This window comes from Penicillium chrysogenum, assembly GCF_028827035.1.
Source record: "Penicillium chrysogenum strain IBT 35668 chromosome Unknown utg000004l_segment0_segment0, whole genome shotgun sequence".
In the NCBI taxonomy this organism is placed as follows: domain Eukaryota; kingdom Fungi; phylum Ascomycota; class Eurotiomycetes; order Eurotiales; family Aspergillaceae; genus Penicillium; species Penicillium chrysogenum.
Window position 1 is genome coordinate 3,281,958 of NW_026622752.1, and position 23,168 is coordinate 3,305,125.

Genomic DNA, 23,168 nt, shown 5'->3' on the forward strand with positions numbered 1-23,168 from the left:
GACTGATTTGCTTCGGGCAACCTGTACAGCATTCATTTCACAGGTCAAGCTAGCTCACACTCAATCAAACTCTCCACGCCCCTCTGGGCAGTCCATATCTTGATGATTTTCAGTCCAGCAGATTCCAACAATGCATGCCACTGGCGTTCTGTACGCTCGCCAGATCCAATCTCCATCATAATCAAGTCCAAACTTGTGGTTTCCCAGTAGGCCCCCGTGTCCGGAATCACATTCTCATTCACCAAAACCTTGCTATGGCCGGGCCGCATGGCGGCCACAATATTAGCAAGAATCTTGCGACAAAGCTCATCAGGCCAGTCATGGAGAACAGAATGCATATAGTATGCGCGGGCTCCTAAAGCAGATATAACGTTAGTATACTCCATGAACCGAAGAAACGAAGTGCTCAAAATTGATACGCAAGAACATGGGAAAGTGTTCTATTTCCGTACCTCTGACTGGTTGCTCAGTAAAGAAATCATGACTAGTGACTTCAATTGAGGGGTGCAAGTCCTTGACAGAAGCCACCACCTCAGGAAGATCTTGAAGCACCAGACGACCGGGGAGGCCAGGCCATTTCCGACGGAAACCGGATAGGTCGTGGCCAAAGCTACCTCCAACATCAACGAGCAGGACATCGTCCTCGCCGATCATGACCCCATCTATAAGCTGTTCTTGGATCGGGTAGAAACCGGGATCCATCCAGCGGACTCGGCCTTGCGCGTAGACTGACATGTGGTTATTAAACTGCTTTGCCGTGAGCGGTTCCTGTTGCACATGGCCGAAGAAACCCATGTCTGTCTCATAACCCATCTGGAAAGCTGTATCTGTGGGGCTTGTGGGGTTTTGGTAGTTGTTTTTCTTGAGGAAGGCCGGTAGGACCATGATGCCTTTAGTGAAACGGCGGGTCCTGAACTTGTCAGTAATGGTTCGGGGGCTAGAGACCCTGGCTATCTACTTACATGAGTGGGAATGCATCGCTATATCTCTCAACTGTGAGAACTTTCGAGAAGCCAGTAGGGCAGTACTCGTTGTAGCCGGTCTCGGTTATTGTTCCAATCGCAGCGAGATGCTTCATCAATCGCCCTGCATGAATTTGTCAGATACTTGTGCTTGTTGGTATAAGCAAACTACTAACCGAGCAAGATTGGATCCACGCTGGTTGCCTCAGCAAGCTCTGCGACAGTCTTCGGTTTGTCATCTGTGCCGAGAGCAGAGAATAGATTTATATCAACGGCGGTCTCTAAGGCTGCATAGCTCGTAGACTGAGTAAATGCAATACCTGTTAGTCTAGACAATTCCAATTCGCTTGAAAAAGCACGGGATAGAATGTGACAACCCACCTCGGACCAGCAGTGTCGAATAATGGCTTCTCGGGGGTTTCCAATGCGTAGGTCAATGATCGGGCAGCTTCTAGCAGCTTCAACCGTGCTTCGGGATCCTGAGCAATGAGGTCTTTGCCATGACTTGCAACCGTTTGAAGGAGATCGGGCACAGTATCTGGTAGGTTTGAGCTGAGAGCAAGACCTTCTATATCGGTGGGATTGGATGCCATGATGGACTACAACATATGTTCGCAATGCATACGCAGGGGAACAATGGGATTAAAAGGCACCTCCTCGTCATACGTTGTCTCATGGTACACTAAATTCTACACTAAATTCTAGGTGCTAACATGCGGTAACATTGCCGAACCCCTGACAGGATTACCATCCTAGTATCCTAGTGCATTAGTGTCATATCCCATTCCCATGTCAAGCGACTTTTGCAAGTAATTGGTTGGTAAGTTGATTTTATCGGGGCAAACTCCTTGAGTTATATTAAATCAGTACAACATAGAGCCATTGTACTCCGTACTAACCGAGTGAATCCTGGGACCATTGATAGCTCCACATGGTGCACGACGATTAGGTCGAAGGATTCATGCGTTGACTCGTTCGTGAAATATGATAAGAAATCAAAGGTAGGGTATATACAAGACTTTTTTTTTCTAGGTTTCTCGTATAACCGGGTTTTCTACATATGTACAACATACTATGGATATATTATGCGTACTTGGTAGTATAACATCAACCAAATGAGGATAAATTTGATGGAAACGCACTAAGGCGGTAGTGGCTAGGGGCCAAAAGTCAAGCACTTGCCAGGCCACTCACGATATTAGCGCTTGAGGCCTCATATCATCTAGAGAAGCGATTGGTCAATTCATCAAAGTATGACCCCCGCCAGACAGGCCCCGAACTGCCCGATCGTCCCCCTCGGCACGGGCTGTAACAGTAGTGCCTACGGAGTACGGAGGACGGAGTACAACATGCATATTCGCGTGTTTAGAATTTAATCTCAATTAACTTTTGCCTGTCATAATAATTCTCTGTTCTACTCCGTACAGTTTCCAGTCCCCTGATGCTAGAGAAGATAGAGGACATTGTCACGATTCCCCTATAAGGAACAGAGCAGCCGCTCTCAGAATCATGGCAATCATGGACGCTGAATACATAAGCCAGACAAAGGGTCCACGCATTCTAGGGATTTTCTGGGCGTTCTTCAGTGTAAGTGTGGTGATGGTATCCTTGCGACTTTATGTCCGAGCCCGGATGTTAAGGAACATGGGGCTTGATGACTATATCATAGTTTCCGCAGTGGTATGTACGGTCCAATTCATTTCGGTCCACTCCGAATAACAACTTATATAGATCATGGTCGCCAGTTATACAATTCTCACCACGGTCAATGTCGTTCTGGGCTACGGGAGCCATACACCTGTTTTGATGGAGAGAGGTGGCATGGACTTGGTCGAACGCATTCTACTCATTAATTATGCCGACTTTGCACTAGGAATCATGTCATTTACAACTCCGAAACTTGCAGTCGCTGCTCTCCTGAATCGCATCATGAATCCCACCCTCTTTCACCGAATATGGCTATGGGTATTGACAGGCTCGGTGTTCGTGGCGTCGAGTATCTGCATCATCGTTCTCTTCACCATGTGTGATCCTCCCCAGGCTTTATGGAAGGTTCGTCTCATGTCTGAAGGGGCAACATGTCGTCCGACCAAGATCCTGGTGGGCTATGCAATCTTCACTGGAGGTATATTGGTGGGTTGGATGTCTTTTGCAAACGAATAACTGAACCCTTCTCAGTTCTGTCCGCGGTGGTCGATCTGTACCTTGCGATTTATCCGACTGTAATATTGCTACGACTCCAAATGTCGATTAAGAAAAAATTGGCCCTGTGCGCGGCTTTGGGTTTGGGCGCCGTGTAAGTTGATTCATATTAATGTCTAGGGAGAGTAGCTGAACATCCACACAGAGCCTGTGCAATGGCTATTGTCAAGTGCCTACAGCTACCAGGCTTATATGATAAAGAAGACTCGACATGTAAGTTGCTTCTTTGTGCATGAAGTGAGATACCTACCGCTGACACGGCATAACAGATGGAACAGCAGATCTTGTTATCTGGACGAGGTATGTTTTCAGTCACTCCTTATATTAAATCTGACTAAAATCTGACTCGCACGTCTCAGTGTCGAATCAAACATTATCATTATGGCCTCCTGCATCCCAACCCTGGGTCCGATGTACGAGATGATCCGAGGGAAACGTTCCTGGAGTTCTCACGGGCGATATGAGAGCAGCAAGTTGCGTTCGGACACGGATAGACCCATAAAGAAATCGGCAAGCAACAATCGCGAGGACGACGATATCCTTATGACCACGAATATTGGGGCTACGGGGAGCGGTAGCCAGGAAAGCATCTTGAATTCGGATCAGCTCCAAGCAGAGGTCCCCATGGCCGGCAAGATTCATCGCACGGATCAGGTAAAGATTGAGTATGCGACAAGACCTGAAGGCGACCACGAGCCACGACCTTCATGGTAGAAGGGTGTGTACCGCCTGTGTTCTTTGCGGGTTGATCAACGGCTTCAGCCCTTCGAGGACTCTTGTAACTATTTTCTTCTTTCCTCTTGTCTTCTTAATGACGTGAAATGTCCAATATAAGTATTCTAGGAGCAAAATGGTTCGTTTTAAGATGCCGATGCAAACCTGATCAACCAGGCAAAAATCTATCAAACAATCCCACCAGCAACCTCACTCATTTGCCCATTCGAATAAGATATTCTCGGGGACATCACGGACCAAAATATGGACATGCTCCAATGCCCTCACGCTCTGTAGACCGACCCAGTTCTTAAACCATAGCACATGGGACTCAGGGTCCGGGAAATTTTGAGGATCCTTAGCCAATCGGTCCACGAAAGTCTTTCGAACAAAAGTGTTGATCATCGCACGAGATTCATCGGTCAAATGGCCCTCGTCAGATTTAACAGGAATGGGAGTGCGCAACCACACGACCAGATGCGAGATTCCGGGGGTGACGCCATAGGGCCAGTCATTCCGGAGAATCTTGTAGTCCTCGGGATCGGCAAAGGGACGCGGGTTCTTGAAGGTCGCCGGGGGCCCGCTTTGCTTGATAACCGCGGAGTCACTGCCGGTGGCAGTATTTAGCGGCAAATGCCACTTTAATCGCTGCTGGCAAATATAATTCATGATCGTGCCATACTTCGCTTTGGTCTCTTGTGTCCAGGCCAGGTATCGGCGGAGATCGGAAGGCTTCCGCTTGAGTGCACCGAGATCATTCCGCGCTGTTACGGGACATGTCATGAGGGGAATTGTCTAGGGCAGATTCGGAGACATGCGGGGACTTACCGATGATACTTTTTAGGTCTTCCCAGTCGTGGTATACGAACTCCTCGTCGGTCATAGCCAGGAGCTTGTGGTCCAATTCCGTTAGATTAAAGGCAGGGACTTGTGGGACTTCTGGTACTTCGGGCATTTTGATGGTTTTGAAAAGAAGAAATAAAAGCAGTACAAATAATCCAATAACCCCTCAGTAAGCCAAACAACCCCAGTAAGTCGAGTAAGTCGAGTCAAGTCGAAGTAAAAAGTCGGGGAAATCGTAACCCCAAAAGGTGGGAAATTCCGTTGGGCGGACTAGCCCCCCTCATTTCTTTTTATCTCCTCTTTTCCCTTTTCTCTTCTGCTTTTATCGCTGCTTTTCAAAAAACAACAGTATCCGAGTTTTGTCATAATGAGGTGAGTTAATGTTATTCACCTATAACATCAATGGCTGATTCCTCGAAGTCTCGCCAACATCGGCACGGCCCTCGCGCCCTCGGCCCTGCTCATCGCGGGTGTTTACGCCATTAAGCCCGAGTTTGTCACCTATGCAATCGCTGCCGCTGGAGTTCTGGCCGGTTACTTGGTTTTCAGCAACAGTGCGTGCATTTCTTTTATCCAAATACCGAAGCGCCGAGGAACGCCGAGGAACTGAACTGACACCATTGACCGCAGAACCTCGCAAGGTCTTGAACCCCACTGAATTCCAGAACTTCGTCCTCAAGGAGAAGACCGAGATCTCTCACAATGTCGCCATCTACCGTTTTGCCCTCCCTCGTTCCACCGATATCCTCGGTCTCCCCATCGGTCAGCACATCTCTCTCGCCGCTACGATTGAAGGTCAGCCTAAGGAGGTTGTTCGCTCTTACACCCCCATCTCCTCCGACAACGAGGCTGGCTACTTCGATCTGCTCATTAAGGCCTACCCCCAGGGTAACATCTCCAAGTATCTTACCGAACTAAAGATTGGCGACAACATGAAGGTCCGCGGCCCCAAGGGCGCCATGGTGTACACTCCCAACATGTGCCGTCACATTGGTATGATCTCCGGTGGCACTGGTATCACCCCCATGCTGCAGGTTATCAAGGCCATCATCCGCAACCGTCCTCGCAACGGTGGTAACGACACCACCAAGGTTGACCTGATCTTCGCCAACGTCAACCCCGAGGACATCTTGCTCAAGGACCAGCTCGAGGAGCTGGAGAAGGAGGACGATGGATTCCGTGTCTACTACGTTCTCAACAACCCGCCCGAGGGTTGGACCGGCGGTGTCGGCTTCGTGACTCCCGACATGATCAAGGTACGTTTGTATGCCGTGCTTGTGCTACCTCGGTATTAATTAAACTTTCTCACAGGAGCGTCTGCCCGCCCCCGCTGCCGATGTTAAGATTCTCCTCTGTGGCCCTCCTCCCATGGTCAGCGCCATGAAGAAGGCCACCGAGGCTCTTGGATACACCAAGGCGCGCCCCGTCAGCAAGCTGGAGGACCAGGTCTTCTGCTTCTAAGGGATTCGCTGCGATCAACGAAAAGTTATTGTTTTCGAACTCGACTCCGCCCTTTATATATGTGAATCGGCTATAGAATATTAGCGGGTCCGGCCGCGAAGCCATTTTGTTTTGATGTCTGGTGTGTGGTTAGATGTGTCAATAGACCCCAGCCTACAAGTGATAAAAAGAAGCCCCGAGGCTTAAGCGCGTGAGATATCCGCCTACACTTCGGTATTACTGAAATGTTCTTAATCGACGTCAATAACTGTATAATCCTATTTACATACCAACCACTACCTTCGCCATGTGTGGACACTCAACTCAACATCGGTCCAAAGACTTCATCTATCATGGCACTCCAGTCCCCCGTTCCTGCGTTTGGAAACCACTCTAGTAGATTGCCATACTAGACGAGGATTTTGCGCCAAATGTGCTTAAAATATCTACGAAGCTCCTGAAGCTCTTAACCTTGGAAAGCTTGAACACGCGCTAGTCACTTTACGAGGTAATTTATCACGGATGTGGAAATTGGATATGCATTCATTTCAGCCAACCAAAGCGCTAAGGATCTGTACTAGTATCCTTAGAATCCTCACTAGTATCTTTAGACACTTGACGAGTATCTTCCCACCACTCCGGATGCAGTATCCGGTCGCACACATTGTCTCTACAGCATTCCTTACCTTCATTAAAGGGCTTCCGGTCAAATAGCAGTTTCCGGTTGATACTTGCATTCCCATTGAGAATTTGGAACCTGTACCACTCCGCTAGTTGTAAAGCGTCGGCAACAGCTCCACCCATGGTTTTATGCAGTTTGGAGACTGGGATCGATATACACCATCGAGCTTTTCGATCCATGGGCTCAGTACTAACTTTGAACTTCCTCTCCCGAATACGTTCAATGATAAAGCAAATCAACGCTCCGTCAGTGCGAAGGTAAAAATGGTCCTTGATAGTAAATGTGATATTGATCCACGTGTTTTCAGGGCTCTCATCCACACCTGGGCCATTATGGATGGTAATGTAATATGACATATTGATTAACTTTCGAAGCCCTTTAGCTGTTCAAGTGCCAATATTTTCGAATTGGGGACCCTATGGAGAGTAACCCTGCTGAGTTTGCTAGCTGTGAGATAATGTTGCTTCGTCGGTGAATTGGATGCTGCTCAGGAGGAGTCGAAGTGCAATAAATATGTGGCACCGACCGGCCATAAGATGATGCTCCCCTGTGACCTACTACCTGGGGCCCTTTCGTGAGAACAAAGGCATTATATTACAAGCCCATTGTCAAGTCTTTGATGAGTATGAATCGGGAAGGAAACAAAGCTTTCAATTTATTAGTGGCGTTCATTGTTTTGTTGCTATCCTACCAAGCCACTTGATCTCCGGGCATTGTGTTATCCCTTCCGCAGTTGCACTGGAGGACAGAGCTAGTGACATTGAGATACAAAAGAATCGACAAAGGAATGGGCTACAGGTATCCCATCTTTGCCCCTCATATGCTTCTTTTATGTCTGCTCGGTGTTCTCAAGAGTAGGAAGACCCCCTCGGGTGATACCGTAACATTTACTGAAAAGATAAAAGGTCAGCACAATTCATGGAAACCGACAGAGTTGGTAGACTCGCTACTCTGTCTTCAAAGAACTAGTGGTACCAGGGTTAGCACGGGCCCATACATGGGGGAAGGGCCGATAGACATACACGTAGCTTGTGTATTCCCAGCACTTTATCGGGCTGAAAGGTATTTGCTGTTATACATTCTTCGACTGCCCTTCTATTCGAGAATCCTGCACCTTTCCGAGGATTCTGGAGTTATTTATATCTTTGTCTTGCAGGTAAATACAACGACACTTCTATGATATAGAAGGCTAAAGTGAGGCTAGAGTGAGAAAATACAAATGCAGAAAGTGACTTTCCCAGACTTTTGGACAGGAGAAGAAAGGTAGATCAGACTAGTAGGTTCAAGTATAGACACATCTGAGGGGCCAATGCAAAAGACATATGCACCAAGTGTCGCTCAGGATAAGTGACCGATCACTTTCAAGTCCTATGTCTTTCACTGTTAAACACACAAACTGTCGTCTTGGCCATAGGGTGGCATAAGGGTCTAATGAGCATGTAGTCTGTATATTTAAAGTAGTATAGGGTTTCAGCAGATCACGCTGAAATGTGACGTCACATTTAATCGATAAGAAATGGTCGGCACGTGACTCACCGCCCTCGTTGAGTCACAGCAAGTCAAAAAGGGAAGGAACGGGAAAAAGAAAAGGGCAAAAAAAAAAAGATCCCCGAGAGATTTCCCCCTCTTTATGGGTCATTGTCTAAGCGGGGCTCTGCGGTTCACAGCCATTTTTTCTCCGTTGCGCTGCCCCTCTAAACCTTCGACATTTCTGACTTCGATACGCGCATTCGGTACATCGCGAAGATTCTCAATCATGTCCGCCGCTTCTCTCCCCGCCTCTGTTGAGGCTCTCTCGCTCCAATCCACGGCACAGAAGTCTCAGTTCGCCAACTGCTTCCCGACACTGAACCCGATGGATATATACCGCCAGCACATCGCGGAGGAGTTGGCTAAAGCCGCTGATATCGATGCTCAGAAGATCTACCCGCGCATTGCCTGGACCAGTACTTTGGATAAAGGTGACCTTTCATTGCCGGTATGTGGCCGCAGGCGCAATTCGTATGTTCCGCGTGATCATGGGACCCTGGGCTAACAATGTCTTGTTGCATACATTTAGGTGGCTTCTCTTCAGATTAAGCAAAAAAACCCCGTGGAGCTTGCTAAGGAGCTTGCCTCCAAGTTCCCCGCCTCCGACCTTATTCACCCCCCCCACTCCGCTTGGTCCTCACATCCAGTTCTTCTGCAAGCCTAAGCCATTGACCGATAATGTTCTTGGTCGTATCCTGAAGGAGAAGTCCGCCTATGGAACAAATGGCAACCAGGGTCAGAAGGACCCCTCCGACCCCTCCAAGGGCCAGAAGAAGATCATCATCGAGTTCTCGTCGCCCAACATCGCCAAGCCCTTCCACGCTGGTCATCTGCGCAGTACCATCATCGGTGGTTTCCTCGCCAATATCTACACTGTAATGGGATGGGATGTTATCAAAATGAACTACCTGGGTGACTGGGGTAAGCAGTATGGCCTGCTGGCCAACGGCTTCAAGTACTTCGGCAATGAGGAAGCTCTTGTCAAGGACCCTATCAACCACCTGTTCGATGTCTACGTCAAGGTCAACCGTCAAGTCAGTGAACAGGAAGGACCTATCAAGGAGCTGAAGGAACAGATCAAGGCCAAGAAGGAGAAGAGCGAGGATGTTGCTGAGCTCGAGACAGAGCTTGCCAAGCTTGTGGACGTGAGCGAGGACGAGAAGGCCCGTCGCTACTTCAAGAGTATGGAAGACGGTGACCCGGAGGCTCTTGCTCTCTGGCGCAAGTTCCGTGATCTCAGCATTGAGAAGTACAAGCAGACATACGCTCGTCTCAATATCGACTTCGATGTTTACTCCGGTGAATCACAGATCAAGTCTGAGAGCATGACCGATGCCTACAAGCTTATGGAGCAGGCCGGTGTCTCAGAGAAGTCTGAGGGTGCTGTTATTGTGGACTTCACCAAGCACGGTGCCAAGAAGCTAGGCAAGGCTATTATTGTCCGCAAGGACGGCACTCCTCTCTACCTCACCCGTGATATCGGTGCCATCACCGAGCGCGACGACGAGTACCACTTCGACAAAATGATCTACGTTGTTGCCGCTCAGCAGGATCTCCACCTGGCTCAGCTCTTCAAGGTCACTGAACTTATGGGCCACAAGGACTTGGCGTCCCGTTGCCAGCACATTAACTTCGGTATGGTCCGTGGTATGAGTACCCGTAAGGGTACCGTCAAGTTCCTGGATGACATCCTGCGCGATGTTGGTGACAAGATGCACGAGGTCATGAAGAAGAATGAAGTCAAGTACTCACAGGTCGAGGATCCTGAGAAGACTGCCGATATTCTGGGTATCACCTCCGTTATGGTGCAAGACATGACTGGAAAGCGGTATGCATAATGTTCTTTCCTGCTACTTCTGTCGATCCGTTTACTAATTTGCATGTTCATTTCAGCGTTAACGGCTATGACTTCAACCTGGATGCCATGACATCCTTCGAGGGTGACACCGGCCCATACCTGCAGTACGCTCACGCCCGTCTGTGCTCGATGGCACGCAAGTCTGAGTTGGATGTTAACGAACTGGTCAACGCCAACTTTGACCTTTTGACTGAGCAGCATGCTGTCGACTTGGTCCGCCTGCTGGCCCAGTGGCCCGACGTACTCCTGCAGACTGCTAAGACTCTTGAGCCCATCACTGTCCTCAGCTATCTGTTCAAGATGACACACATGCTGAGCTCTAGTTACGATGTGCTCAAGGTGATCGGCAGCGAGCCAGATGTCAAGCAGGCGCGTATGGCGTTGTATGCATCGGCCCGTCAAGTTCTGCACAACGGCATGCGGGTTCTCGGTCTCAGCCCTGTCGAGCGGTTAGTTTTTCCCAGTCTCGTTGAAGAAGCAATTACTGACTGATATGTTCTAGTATGTAAATTCGGCTTCTTTGCTCGATTTTGCTTACTTTTCCGTGTGGTATATCCACTCAGTATTTCTCAAAGACTGGTGTCTTTCGTATACCTTGATATTAATTTAGTTGCATTGGGCGCCAAGAGCGGGACGAATAAAAATGGCATTATGCTTATTCTTTTAACAAAATCCTACTCAGATTTCTCCTTTTTTTTCCTATTAATTTCTTTTAGTGTTTTTTCTTTGCTTTTTTTTTGAAGATCGTATTGTTAAGGAAAGATGTGGACGATCCGATCCCCGATGGGATCGGGGTTTGGACGCACCCCACATAGCAAAAGCGCTATTGCTTATGGGATCTTACGCTAAGGAATTTGATCTAGGCTTATGACTCTTCTCCAAGTTCATTATCCGTAGAGGACGGCGTCTCCCCGGGGGGATCGGGGACCTCGGGACCATCAATGTCTTATGTCAGCTCGGGCTCGAGTCTACGGGTTCCACCTGAAGATTGAGCCCTACATTCAACCTCGGGGACCACCTCGGACACGTAACAAGGACTTTGTCTCGACGCTAGACAGGGATTTGTAAGTCCGTGGGTCCAGGTGCAGATAATATGGATGGGTTTAAAATTATAAAACCTGGGCCCGCGAACCTGGACGTGGGTTGGATTCCAATTCTCTCGTATCTGCCGCAAACCGTCTACATTATCTTGCAGCATGGGCAATCCCTCACCCTTGAACGCATCCAGTACCCCGGACCTGGAGCGCAATGACAGTGGACACTTTCTCATGAACGAGACCGTTCGGAATTTCTCGTGGCAAGGTTTAACGGTTACCGTCAAGGATCGTGAAAGTAAGAAGGCGCGCGATCTGATCAATGATATCAGCGGTGATGTGCAACATGGTTTGTACCCTTGCCCATAGACTATAAGAAACATATTGTATTAATGCCGGTTCTACAGGGGAGCTCGTTGCCTTAATGGGCCCGTCAGGCTGCGGCAAGACAACCCTCCTCAACGTGCTGGCTCGACGTGCTGCGTCAGCTGGTGCGAAGGTTCTCGGGGAGACCTACGTGAATGATGCGCAAATGGATTCACGGAATTTCCAGCGGGTGACCTCGTACGTCGAGCAGGAAGACGTGCTGATCGGGTCGTTGACCGTGCAGGAGACATTGAAGTTCGCGGCGGACCTCTCGTTGCCCAGGTATGTCAAGTTGGAATAACAGCCGTCCGACAAATCTCACATATGCATCCCGGTACTTACCGCTTCTATCTATAGCTCCGTATCGAAGCGTGAGCGCATGGATCGGATCCGCACACTTTTGGAAGCATTTGGTATCCAGAACCAGGCGAACACGTTGGTCGGCACCCCGATCCGGAAGGGCATCAGTGGTGGTCAGAAGCGACGTGTGAGTGTGGCTGGCCAGCTCATCACCAATCCAAAGATTTTGTTCTTGGATGAGCCCACAAGCGGTCTAGACTCGACTGCCAGCTTTGAGGTGATGTCGTATGCAAAGGAGCTCGCGCGGGCCAATAACGTACGTCCATACCACATGTGTTCCCTGCTGTTGTTAACATTTTCCATGATAGCTTCTCATCATTGCGAGTATCCACCAACCATCAACTACCACGTTTAATCTCTTCGATAAGCTGCTGCTTCTCTCGGCAGGGAAAAACATGTTATTTTGGGGAAATTTCAGCCGTGGATAGCTACTTCAGTGGCATTGGCTATCCAATCCCCGCACAAACCAACCCCGCTGAATTTATCTTGGATACCGTCAGTTCCGATTTTGCGAGCTCGAAGGAGGAGGACCGAGTCGGTGTCATTCAAGCTGCCTGGGCAAACTCGAGCGAGGCAAAATCACTGGAAAGACAAGTGTCTGAGCGAGTAGGCTCCACAGAGAAACCTGTCAACAAGGCCTCCACAGAAGAACAGACTCGACCAGGAACGGTTTCGATTACTATGGCTCTGCTTCATCGCTCATTTGTTAAGTCTTACCGCGATGTCATTGCTTATGGAATCCGGATCGCAATGTATCTTGGTACGAATTATCATGCTTCTTTTAAAGCTTACCGGAGCTAACGTGGCGCAGGATTGGCTATCATGATGGGCACAGTGTGGCTACGTCTTCATCCGTCCCAAGACTCTATCCAGCCGTTTATCAACGCTATTGTGAGTTTTACATGTGGCTAAAATTGAAGGGGTGCCGATACTGATATATGATATATGATATAGTTCTTTGGCTCCGCATTCATGTCTTTCATGGCTGTAGCATACGTCCCCGCGTTCCTTGAAGACCGGGCAACTTTCACCAAAGAGCGAGCCAACGGGCTATATGGTGTGACACCATTTATAGTCTCAAACTTTCTGATTGGGCTTCCCTACCTGTGTATGTACAAGGTACTCCCTACTATATTCCTGCCCTCTAACGTCTCCAGTTTTGATATCTCTGCTCTTCTCGATCGTCTCATACTGGCTGTCCAATTTCCAACCAACAGCGGAAGCCTTCTTTACCTGGGTGATGTGGATATTCCTTGATCTTGTGGCGGCCGAATCCCTAGTGGTCCTCATGACATCGATATTCCCAAACTTTGTCATTTCCTTGGCGCTTGTCGCATTCGCAAATGGCCTCTGGATGAGTGTCGGAGGGTTTATGGTCACGCAGAATATTCTCAATCCGTTTTGGAAATACGTGTTCCACTACATCGATTACCAGGTATGCTGATATCCTACTATCCGAAGTTTATTTTCTTGTTAGAATGATCACTAACCCACTGGGTACTTGGAATAGGCTTATGTCTTCCAGGGTATGATGGTCAATGAATTCTCCAAGAGAAACTACTCGTGCGGTGCCGGTTGTCGATGCATGTGGGCTACTGACCTGGAGGATCAGTGTCTCATTCGGGGCACTGGAGTGCTAGAATCGTATGGGTATGCCACTGGTCGCACGGGCAAGTGGGTTGGAATCCTTCTGGGCATCATTGCTGGATATCGAGTCCTTGGATGGATTGCTCTCTATCTGCGCAGGAGTTAGGAGGCCGAGGGGCTGATGCTGCCTAGCGATACTCTGGGTTTGATCGGGCTATGGGTATAGCAACAGTGTGATATTATATTTATTTTCTTTGTAGATATTATTCAGTTTGGGTGGACATATTGATAGAAAAGGAATTGTTTGAAAACACATTTGCTTCCACCTGTACAAGGTTCGGGGAGCTTCATCCGGAATGGCAGTCGCCTATTCCCCGATACCCTAAAGAGGCGCCACAGTCCCCAATCGAGCAAGCTGCTGTAGATTCCGTAGCACCTCAGTAGCACTCTGACCTTGAAGCGTAGCCCTGGGAACACTTGACTTACATGACTGTTGTTTTTCGTACGACATCAGACAATGTTAATTACCCATCGTGTGCCGAAGCCTAGCCCGGAAATACGTCGCCATGAAAAAGGCTATCTGGAATGAACGAATCATGTCATCTACAAAGGAAACCGGGGTGATGCGATCAACATGCAAGTCATGTATACCGATGTACCATGTACAAGAAACTTCTATAATGTTTCCAAGGCTCCTTCACCACCCAAAGCCCCGATAGGAGTCTCTATATTGTAGAACCGAGAATGGAATAGAGTTGGACTGGTTTCCCCTCATCTTCATCGCCGGAGCACCATTTATCAGTACTCATGAAAGAGCGGTGAAGGTCTCAACCTCGAGGAGCTGATGCCATCTTGCAGAATGAAGCAAGGGGGTGGCCCCTTGATGTTTTTTTAGGTTCCCCGAGATAAATCAATGAATCACCGGGGAAGGATGTCAACGTGATCCCAGCGTGAATTGTATATGCGAGGAAAGCTTGTTGGCTGTTTTGCCATGCGATCCAAATTCAGATATCTCCCCGTGCGTACAGCATCTTCCTAGTACTCCCGGGCCCGATGCAAAGACCTATACTGGTGTCCACCAACGGTATTACCGTAAGCGAAGGTGGGAAGACCACATTGGAGCCGCATGGAGACCCTTAGTTATATTTGGGGCGGAGCCCTTTTCCTGGTTCGATTTCTCAGCCTCTTGGCCTGAAGATATCCACTTCGGCCCAATATAGCATTTTTCTCAGCTCTGACTACATACCCAGGGTCCAGAATGTTTGGATGTTATCGGCTACGCTCAACACATACTCTATAGCGGTCATCGCCAGTTCCAACCTTGGAATGTTGTCATTTCCACACGTGCGGAGTGAAAACTCCACGAATCTCCTAATCTAAGGACGCAAGGGATGTGAAGGAATCCACAATGGCAATGATAGACCGTCCGTGCTGCATGTCATACCGATCTAGCCATTTCTGCTTCCCAAGAGAAGGTTCCGCCCATTTAGTTCATTACTAGTACGATATAGTGTCCCGCGTATGGAGTACTTCAAAACTTGTACAAGTACATACTTGCCCTTGAAGCGATGGCGGATTGTCAAAGGTTTTCCACCAGTGTGAGTCACGAATGAGAAGTGTGCAGGCGGAGAAGAGACAACGTCCAAAGATATCCTGCCACATGGACGAGGGGCTCTGACGACAAATGCCATGCAGTGCTCAGTCCCTCTCTTCTTGTTCTAGTGTTGTTTGACATCTGTGGTTTCTATGGCAAAAGTAAACCTGAGTCACTCCCCACTCCACAAGTGGCGATTCTGCCAGGCTTCATTGTCGATACCTACAGGTGTCTGCCTACATCGTACATGCTATGAGGGAGGACGGAGTAGTAGTGGTCACCTCAACAGTTCTGCGTTGCAGCCTGGGTTGTAGGGTGTCATCCCCACCGACTTTTTTCCCGTGTGCCGGATACATTGTCATTGTACTTCGAGGCCCTGCATTGACCAATATACATGAAAATTAGGAAAATACTCAAACAATTGCCGAGCAGAATAAACTGAGTTGACCGGGAACCGAGTCATAGCCGATTTTTGCTAGAGGAACAGGTCTTCAATTGACAGGGAAGACCCTTTATGGTGGAGGCGATCATTGGGCCGCAAACCCGGTTGGGCGTTAGGTGTGGGATGCACTTTAGGGAGAAATAGGAATGCGACATCTCCGTGGTATTCCAGCACGGAAAACTATTCAAGCACTGGGGGAGAAAAAAGACGGAAAAAGGGAAAGGATAGAAAAGGGAAAGAAGTAAAAAGAAGTAAATAAAACTAAGGAAAGGCCAACCATGGATCCTAGCAGTCAAACCAAGGATTCCCCAGCGGGTCCCGACCTTAAAAGTAAATAATTCGAAGACATCCTCCGTTGAAGTCTTGCAAGTATATTGTACGGAATACTATACAATAATATATGTGAGCTAGTTACATACAGAGTAGATAAATAGATAAATAGATAAAAACATTGATGACGATATCCCCCACTTTCTTCTTTTTTTTTTCTCCCTTTTGTGTTGGGTACCGAGAGCCTCTTCGTGAAACTTTCTGATTTTTCTCTCTCTCTTTTTTTTTTTTTTAAACCCTTGTGCCCTGTGCCTTCGGGTGTTTACTCTTCCTTTCTCTTTCTCTTTCTATTCTCTACCTATACTCCTCTCCTTTTTCCTAGATCTCTCTCTTTTCTCTCTCTCTCTCTCTCTCTTCCTTTAGATATCAATCAGATCACCCCTCACTTCGTTTTTTTTTCTTCTATCGCTGCCCATCGACTCCACTCTCCCCACTAGGTTCTAAGACCGTCAGGCAGAGGATCCCAAATTCTCAACCCAACCTCTGCAGCTGCAGTGCGCTCCACCACTCATCGTCTGCCAGAGAGGTCATTTTCTATTTTCTTCCTTCTTTCTTTGACCCAACACTTCCGCCCGACTCTTAGCCTAACATCCCACTTCGATGGAGACGTTGCGATTTGAAAAGTACCATATCGCTCTCTCCGCTTGACAGAACCCGTCGCCCGTCGCCTGCCATCGCCCGCTGCGATCGGCAGGTCCGCTTACTTGTTCGAGTGGCCCGCTTGGGTTGGGCACTGGGGAGAAGAGAAGAAAAAAAAAGAAAGCCCATTTCATCAGATTTACGGGGTTGAGAGGGGGAGAATAAGATCGATTCTGACTCATCGTCAAAGGGGAGCAGTGGTTTGCTGTAAGTTGGGACATCTCTGGAGCCCTGTGGGAGCCACCCACGTCGCCTTTGTCGGAAACGGGACCAACCCTGTTTTTTTAATTTTTTTTTTCAGACACCCGCCCGCCTTGCAGACCACATAATGGCCAGTAAGGGCCCCCGGCCTGCCTGCGTCGAAGATTACGACGAAGAACACCACGCTGCCCGACCCGAAACTAAGCATTCTGCCCATATTGCTGCTGCCAATACAGCTGCCAAAATATCCTCCAGGTTGGAAAGATTCCAGGAGCCGCTGATCGACGGCGCCAGTGACTCAGGTTATTCTAGTCGCACCGCCGCTACGGTTAATAGCACCCAATCTGGGCCGTCAGGCGGAAAAAGCCCCCCGATCCCTCTTAAGGTGGACACCCCCAAACGGAACGACCTCGCCAGGAAAAGTTCAACCAGAGAACGAAAGGACAAAGAACGATCTCGACCCTCGCACGAAGAGACGATGGTTGGTGCCTATCCGGGCGCTGCCCATCATGCTCACGTGCCCCGGTCGTCGTCCAAGTCTCGTCGACGAGAATCTTCCCATGCCCGCCAGTATCACGACAGTTACTACGATTACGGTACTCAGTACCATCAATCAACCCCGGTTGGCCATCGACACGGCGAATATTCCTACTACTCCCAGCCACGCCCACCCGTCCCTGAATACTCGTCGTCCCCACACAATGCTCGATATCCAGGCGGTGCCATAGAGCATATTCACGTCAATCACCCTGGTCGACCCGGCCGCTCCAATTCGTATCATACCTACCACTCAGACGGACGACCCATGAGTTTCCACGGTATGCCACATGGAATGGGTTCTGGAATGGGTTCTGGAATGGCATCTCCGATGTACCCCCCGCACGCATATGATCATGGCCCTCCACCATCCAGCTCAGCATACATGCATCAGTACTCATCTTCCCCATATGCACCATCCTACTATGCCCCATCAGCCTCGGACTACCCCCCGTCGGAGTATCCACGAGAGCGGTCCCTGTCCCGGGAGCCATCACGCCGTCGGTCCTCATCTATATATACTGCCCCCAACCCACCCGTGGACTCTGGGGCGTATTCGCCATGGTTTGATGAAGAGCCACCTATGGAACACTATCCTCCGCGAGAATTCCGTGACCGCCCTCCTCCAAGACACCAGGAACATGATGAAGACTACTATCGGATGCCACCCCCAGGAGCAAAGCCCAGGCCCAAGCCCAGGCCGCAGATCCACCAGGCAAAACAACCGGAGCGGCCAGATCTACCACTGAAGAGTCATACCTCTGCCGGTATTGTCCCGTCCCAGCGTCGCCCATCCAGAGGCGTGGACAGAGAACGAGCCATGGACAGGGCCAGAGGCATTGACCGAGATATGGACCGCATGGACATGCCGGAACTTGCAGCTGCCTTGCCAGCGATTCAGGATCGCTCCCATCGTCGCATGTCAAGGGACGCCCCGCTGCCAGAGAGAACCCATAGCCTACGAGATCACCGACGATCAGCGTCCTACCAGGATGATCGACGGACTGCTCAGGTGGCCGTGGCGAGCTCTCGGCGGCGGAAGCCTACCGAGTACTACTACGAGGAACCATCCAGCGCCGCTGACGACCTCGAGGACCGCGAGCGTGAAGCTGAAAACTACCAGGCAGCCCGATCGGGCCGAACCTCAACAGCTGCACTGCCTCTCTCCACAGAGGCCTTGCTCCCTACCAAAGCGTCCCACCGCAACGGGAGCGAGAGTGGCAGCCAGAACAGTCGGTCGAACAGCAGCCGCGGCAGTGCCACAGCCTCACGAAAGGAGGAAGACAAGAACATGACCCTCACATTGAACGGATTCCAAATTGGATTTACATCTGAAGCAGTTGCAGGCAAATCTATTAACATTCGTGCTGGGGACACCGGGGCCGTCCGATTGAACATCGGCGGCCCGCGGCCATCCAAGCAGCATGTGAACGGTACCAGCTCTGATTATACGGGCGGCTCCAGCCGCCGGGAACTTGAAGATGTGGTGCGGCGTCCCCGGGAGGATAGGCGGTCGGAACGATCTAGTCGTCGAGACAGCCAGTCGGCCTACGGGACTACTCGCTACCACCATTGATCTTGTTACCCTATAGATGTTGTCCTTTTTTTTGTGTTTTTTTCGTTTTTCAGGGTTAGGTATTTTTGTTGTGATTCCATCTTGTGTCTGCATAGCCGTTTGTGGCTGGCCTTGTCCGTTTGTCAAAAGTTTCGACTGTTTCGCATATGCGTTTTTCGTTTTCCTTCGGGGTCGGGTGCTTTTGCAACCAAAAAAAAAACAATGGGGATTACCTAAAGCGAGATTCTGTTGGGCGACTTGGGGAACAGGCTAGACTTTGTCATGAAGTCTAGAGTTGCCTGTTGCCCAACAGTCTCGCTAGATTGGGAGGTCTTTTTTGTGTGTGATTTCATTTGCAACTGCTGTCTCGATTTTTCTTTTTATGTTTGTGTGCTTGGGCAAAATGGTGGGGCACGAACCCCATGATGATGTGTTTGTTATGGCGATATGATTGTACGATTCTGATGACCTGCAATGACAAGTCTGATGTGCTTTACTTTCTGATGTCTTCTTTTTGTCAGCGTTTCGTGTATAGCCTTTCTTGTTGGGCCTATGTCTTTCTCCTGGTTACCTTGTTCGCGACTCCGAGTGGCGGAGAGAGATTATACCCATATCTGTTTACTTGTCATGTCTCAACAGGTCATCTTTTTCTTTGGCCATATCTATGACTTTATTGGTCTTGTTGCTATTTGGCCCTACTGGGAGCCTCGTAGTTGTTCTTGGGCTTTGTATCGATTCGGTTGATTTTCGCAATCTCGCTGATCTCCTTCTGTTTTATCGTCCATTGGTCTTGATGCTTTTTCCTGCTTTTGCTGTTTAGTTGGTTATGATACCCCGCAAGCTGTCTGGGCGCGATCACAGCTTTCGACCGTGTATGCCTCTTTCGGAGGCTTCCAGCGGGTGGCATTTGTCGACTTGATATAATTGATCCATAATTAAACCCATTTCCTTAAAAAAGAACGCCATGTTTCAGATCTAAGTCGAAGTCAATTGTGATCGACTCTTTTTATAGATCGACCCACGGGTGGCCCAACTCTACGGGGCCGTTGTGGGGGATGATGTAAGCGGGTTGCCCGTGACAACCACCATGTAAACACACCTCCCCAGCCTCTCCTCCAACCTCCTCAATTTTGTGCTAGAAGTCAAGCTGAATCATATCTGGGTTTGCGATTTTCCCATCTTCTTATCTTCAATCTCCCACTAATACCCATCTAGGCACTGTGCTTCATTTTTGCCCACATTCCGAACTCATATTCCATACCCACATTCCAGACTGTCAAAGATCTATCTCAATCTACATCTGGTGTTGATCACTTGCTTCAATGTATGTTCATACAGCTCTTATAAATCTCAATGACACTTGACACTAATGAGTTGGTAGTGAGTCCAGTCTTGAGCCGGGTGCTCTTGACCACTCTAGTATTCTATCATGCCTCCAGTTTGGCCGTTCGGAGACTCCTCCGACGTTCCAGGATCGACCGTTGCCGGACTCTATGTTCGGGATGAGAACATCGCCAATTCATTATCTGCCGTCGACCCTAATACCCACCACCTCCTCCCGCGGGCAGACTCCTCAGCAGAAGAAACCACTAAGCCAAAATATGGCCAAGGCACAGTTGACCCGCACAGCATCAAGATGCAAGGCCTAATGGCTTTGTTTGCCCTTATTGGTCTGGCGTTTGTTTTGGGGGCAATCTGGTTCTTCTTCTGGGCCAAGAATGGCGGGTTCATCTGGCGAAAGGGCGACTGGGATGACTACAAGTCCACTGTTCTGCGACGAAAGGGACCCGACGGGAAGACTCTTAGTAATGCCACAGCGAGTACCAAGCTCGGTGGCGGAAGTGTTGTTGGCAAGGGCTACACCGACGACGGATACTCGTTTACGGAACGATCATACACCGACACAGCGACGACTGTTACAGAGGAGAAGTCACGGCGCAAGAAGTTCAGAGAAACCGCCAAAGAAAAGCTCCTCCGACGCAACAAGCATGAACAGTGGGAAGGCGCAGAGGATGCCGACGTACGCGCCTACCGAGAAGAAAAGCCTGCCCGCATTGGCGGCATGAACCGTGAGGCCGACGGAACCTACCACGGCAGCGACTATGACACATCTGCCCCGCCAACCTCCTACCAGAGCGAGATGAGCCAGTCATATGATTTTGCCTACGATCAACCACCCCCTCCGCGACGCGATCCCTCTGGCTTCTCGTTCACCCAAGGCAGCGAGGATGTTATCAGCCAAGTAACCGAAGAGCCTCGCGTCCGCGATCCATCCACCCGCCGCCACAACCGCCGTCGCGAACGTCGCAGTGAGGTTGGCCCATCTGGCCCACCTCCTGCACCCTCATCCCGTACTAGCAGTCCCCGAAAGCAACGTGAGCGCCGCTCCGCGCCCCAGGGCCACTTCACTGAACCCCTGGATTTCTCATCTGCAGGCACCCGTTCAGAGTACCAATACTCCAATGTTGACACCGAGGATTCTGGTACCAAGAGCTACAAGCATCCTATTCCGGGCTTGACGAAGGGATACCGCCGTGATGGCCGGAGCCGTCGTCGCGATAGTCTGAGTGATAGCGAGGGCGAGACACAGTATTCTTGAATTACGACTTCAGCTTGGGCTTGACTTTGATGTATGAAATACCCGACTTGATGACTGGGATTTGATTTTGATCGTTCAACAATTCTTTTTATGGAAATAGCGTCTTCTTTTTACGGCAAATGCCTATCAACTTATGGATATGGATACGGGAAATTGTTTGGGTCATGTACATAATGAACAGAATCACGATGCAAACGGATAATATCTCGATGCAATATAGTATATGTAGATAGGTATTTCCTTATTGAATTTATGTTTAGACGTGAATTGATGTAGGCTCCCTGGACATATCGCTTTCGTGAGCCGATGAGCGGTAAGGTTGTCCGACATACACTTATCCATCGTCAAGACAATAACCCCGTTGTTGACGACATGGCTTCTCGTGTTGATCGACTAAGACCAGGTATTCTGTCTTGAGGTCCGATAACCGTTCTGCGAGAATGTGTGCCTCGCCAACCATGGAGAGGTATTCAGCCACTGGGGGACATTTGGTCTTCATAGTCTGAGGTATAGTCCGCTGATGAAGATTCGGTGTCCATGTTAATTGGTCGGACCTGCGCCCACAGCCGCTTTGATACTCGATGATAGTTTGCAATATTTCTAGGCGTCCGTTGTAGTCGTACTCGAGCTGCGCTAGTTCCTTTTCCTGTCTATGATACCATTTTCAAGGATGAAATAAGAGGCTGTAGCAGCCCGGAGGTCGTTGATGAGGTGATTGGTAGCAGCAAGATCCTCATGTACGTTTTCAATAGATAAGAGATTCAACTTGGTTCGTAGTGCAACCTGCACATCATCTTCTTCATCACGTTCCTGTCAAAGTATATGACGCATTTCACGGATCCGATAGCGCTTAGTACTTCCCAATAAGCTTCGCCACCTGTGCATTGGTGTTGCAGGTTAATTCAGGGGGCGGCGCAGGCACGCCAAACTGGTTGGTTGGTTCATCTATTTCTGGGGTGTACTGAATATGGAAGGACGGGGCAGATGACTCGGTCAAAGCATCATATTGATTCCATTGTTGGGGATTTGGTGGAGACCAGGGCTCACTCTTGGTGGCTTCCTCATGCTTTTCTACCCTGTTTAGCCCGGCAAGGCCGAATATTGGCGCTGTTGATGTCGTTTTTAGAGCACAACCACCTGACGGAAGTAGCGACAAAGGTTGCAGAGTTCCCGATGTTGTGGAGGTCGATGCTCGAGCACACCTTTGTAACTCTTCGAGCCGTGCAGTCGGAGCAAATGAAATGACGGGAAGGCAGACTCCACTTCTACCTAGGTAGTGTTGGTATAGCAGTCTTGCCGTGGACGGCGGCTAGAGCGAGACTGTGATGAGCCTCAGGTATAATGCGTATTGATATAGGTCAACTTACCTGGGATAAACGGTCCCGTCTGGCCCCTGGCCAAGATCCCATTTTCAAAAGCTTTCATAGTACCTCCCGGTCATATTTCGCCAAATGAGATTATAGACCAACCCCGTGGACACATTCGAATATTGGTAAGCAAGGTTGAACAGCCCTCTAGCCTCCAGGCTGGGATGAATGCTATTGATAAACCGGATAATTTCTAACGAGAAAGAAATGAGCTTTGTCCTCGCCATAACTGAGGATTCCTGAGGTGAAAGGCGCAGTTCCTGGCGTTTTGGTGCCTAGGTTGGAATCGCCAATGGCCGTTAGTCCATAATCTTGCATTGCATTAG

The 23,168-nt window shown here is 49.3% G+C and overlaps 9 protein-coding genes across 9 annotated transcripts; 6 read left to right on the forward strand and 3 right to left on the reverse strand.

Annotated features, from left to right (window-relative positions):
- Positions 1-44: 44 nt before the first annotated feature.
- Positions 45-1,555, reverse strand: N7489_007207 (uncharacterized protein; the record flags this gene model as incomplete). Its single annotated transcript, XM_056712957.1, has 5 exons — positions 45-355; positions 453-910; positions 963-1,086; positions 1,139-1,290; positions 1,344-1,555. The coding sequence occupies 5 exons, from the start codon at positions 1,553-1,555 to the stop codon at positions 45-47; spliced, it is 1,257 nt and encodes a 418-aa protein (XP_056566672.1).
- Positions 1,556-2,471: 916 nt separating this feature from the next.
- N7489_007208 (uncharacterized protein) lies at positions 2,472-3,878 on the forward strand (the record flags this gene model as incomplete). The annotated part of the gene is made up of 6 exons (XM_056712958.1): positions 2,472-2,642; positions 2,694-3,087; positions 3,141-3,258; positions 3,310-3,377; positions 3,434-3,464; positions 3,524-3,878. The coding sequence occupies 6 exons, from the start codon at positions 2,472-2,474 to the stop codon at positions 3,876-3,878; spliced, it is 1,137 nt and encodes a 378-aa protein (XP_056566673.1).
- Positions 3,879-4,088: 210 nt separating this feature from the next.
- N7489_007209 (GIG1 family protein) lies at positions 4,089-4,833 on the reverse strand (the record flags this gene model as incomplete). Its single annotated transcript, XM_056712959.1, has 2 exons — positions 4,089-4,642; positions 4,707-4,833. 2 exons carry the CDS (start codon positions 4,831-4,833, stop codon positions 4,089-4,091), a joined length of 681 nt encoding a protein of 226 aa, XP_056566674.1.
- Positions 4,834-5,088: 255 nt separating this feature from the next.
- Positions 5,089-6,182, forward strand: N7489_007210 (cytochrome b5 reductase family protein; the record flags this gene model as incomplete). Its single annotated transcript, XM_056712960.1, has 4 exons — positions 5,089-5,093; positions 5,142-5,275; positions 5,352-5,977; positions 6,033-6,182. 4 exons carry the CDS (start codon positions 5,089-5,091, stop codon positions 6,180-6,182), a joined length of 915 nt encoding a protein of 304 aa, XP_056566675.1.
- Positions 6,183-8,473: 2,291 nt separating this feature from the next.
- Positions 8,474-10,872, forward strand: N7489_007211 (arginine--tRNA ligase; the record flags this gene model as incomplete). Its single annotated transcript, XM_056712961.1, has 4 exons — positions 8,474-8,844; positions 8,903-10,201; positions 10,267-10,680; positions 10,842-10,872. 4 exons carry the CDS (start codon positions 8,474-8,476, stop codon positions 10,870-10,872), a joined length of 2,115 nt encoding a protein of 704 aa, XP_056566676.1.
- Positions 10,873-11,427: 555 nt separating this feature from the next.
- N7489_007212 (putative ABC transporter) lies at positions 11,428-13,744 on the forward strand (the record flags this gene model as incomplete). Its single annotated transcript, XM_056712962.1, has 9 exons — positions 11,428-11,614; positions 11,673-11,913; positions 11,989-12,247; positions 12,300-12,388; positions 12,420-12,751; positions 12,803-12,882; positions 12,946-13,099; positions 13,149-13,426; positions 13,502-13,744. 9 exons carry the CDS (start codon positions 11,428-11,430, stop codon positions 13,742-13,744), a joined length of 1,863 nt encoding a protein of 620 aa, XP_056566677.1.
- A 3,167-nt stretch (positions 13,745-16,911) lies between these two features.
- N7489_007213 (uncharacterized protein) lies at positions 16,912-18,897 on the forward strand (the record flags this gene model as incomplete). Its single annotated transcript, XM_056712963.1, has 1 exon — positions 16,912-18,897. The coding sequence occupies one exon, from the start codon at positions 16,912-16,914 to the stop codon at positions 18,895-18,897; it is 1,986 nt and encodes a 661-aa protein (XP_056566678.1).
- A 1,408-nt stretch (positions 18,898-20,305) lies between these two features.
- N7489_007214 (uncharacterized protein) lies at positions 20,306-21,475 on the forward strand (the record flags this gene model as incomplete). Its single annotated transcript, XM_056712964.1, has 1 exon — positions 20,306-21,475. One exon carries the CDS (start codon positions 20,306-20,308, stop codon positions 21,473-21,475), a length of 1,170 nt encoding a protein of 389 aa, XP_056566679.1.
- Positions 21,476-22,325: 850 nt separating this feature from the next.
- On the reverse strand, positions 22,326-22,884 carry N7489_007215 (uncharacterized protein; the record flags this gene model as incomplete). Its single annotated transcript, XM_056712965.1, has 2 exons — positions 22,326-22,784; positions 22,843-22,884. 2 exons carry the CDS (start codon positions 22,882-22,884, stop codon positions 22,326-22,328), a joined length of 501 nt encoding a protein of 166 aa, XP_056566680.1.
- Positions 22,885-23,168: the final 284 nt, after the last annotated feature.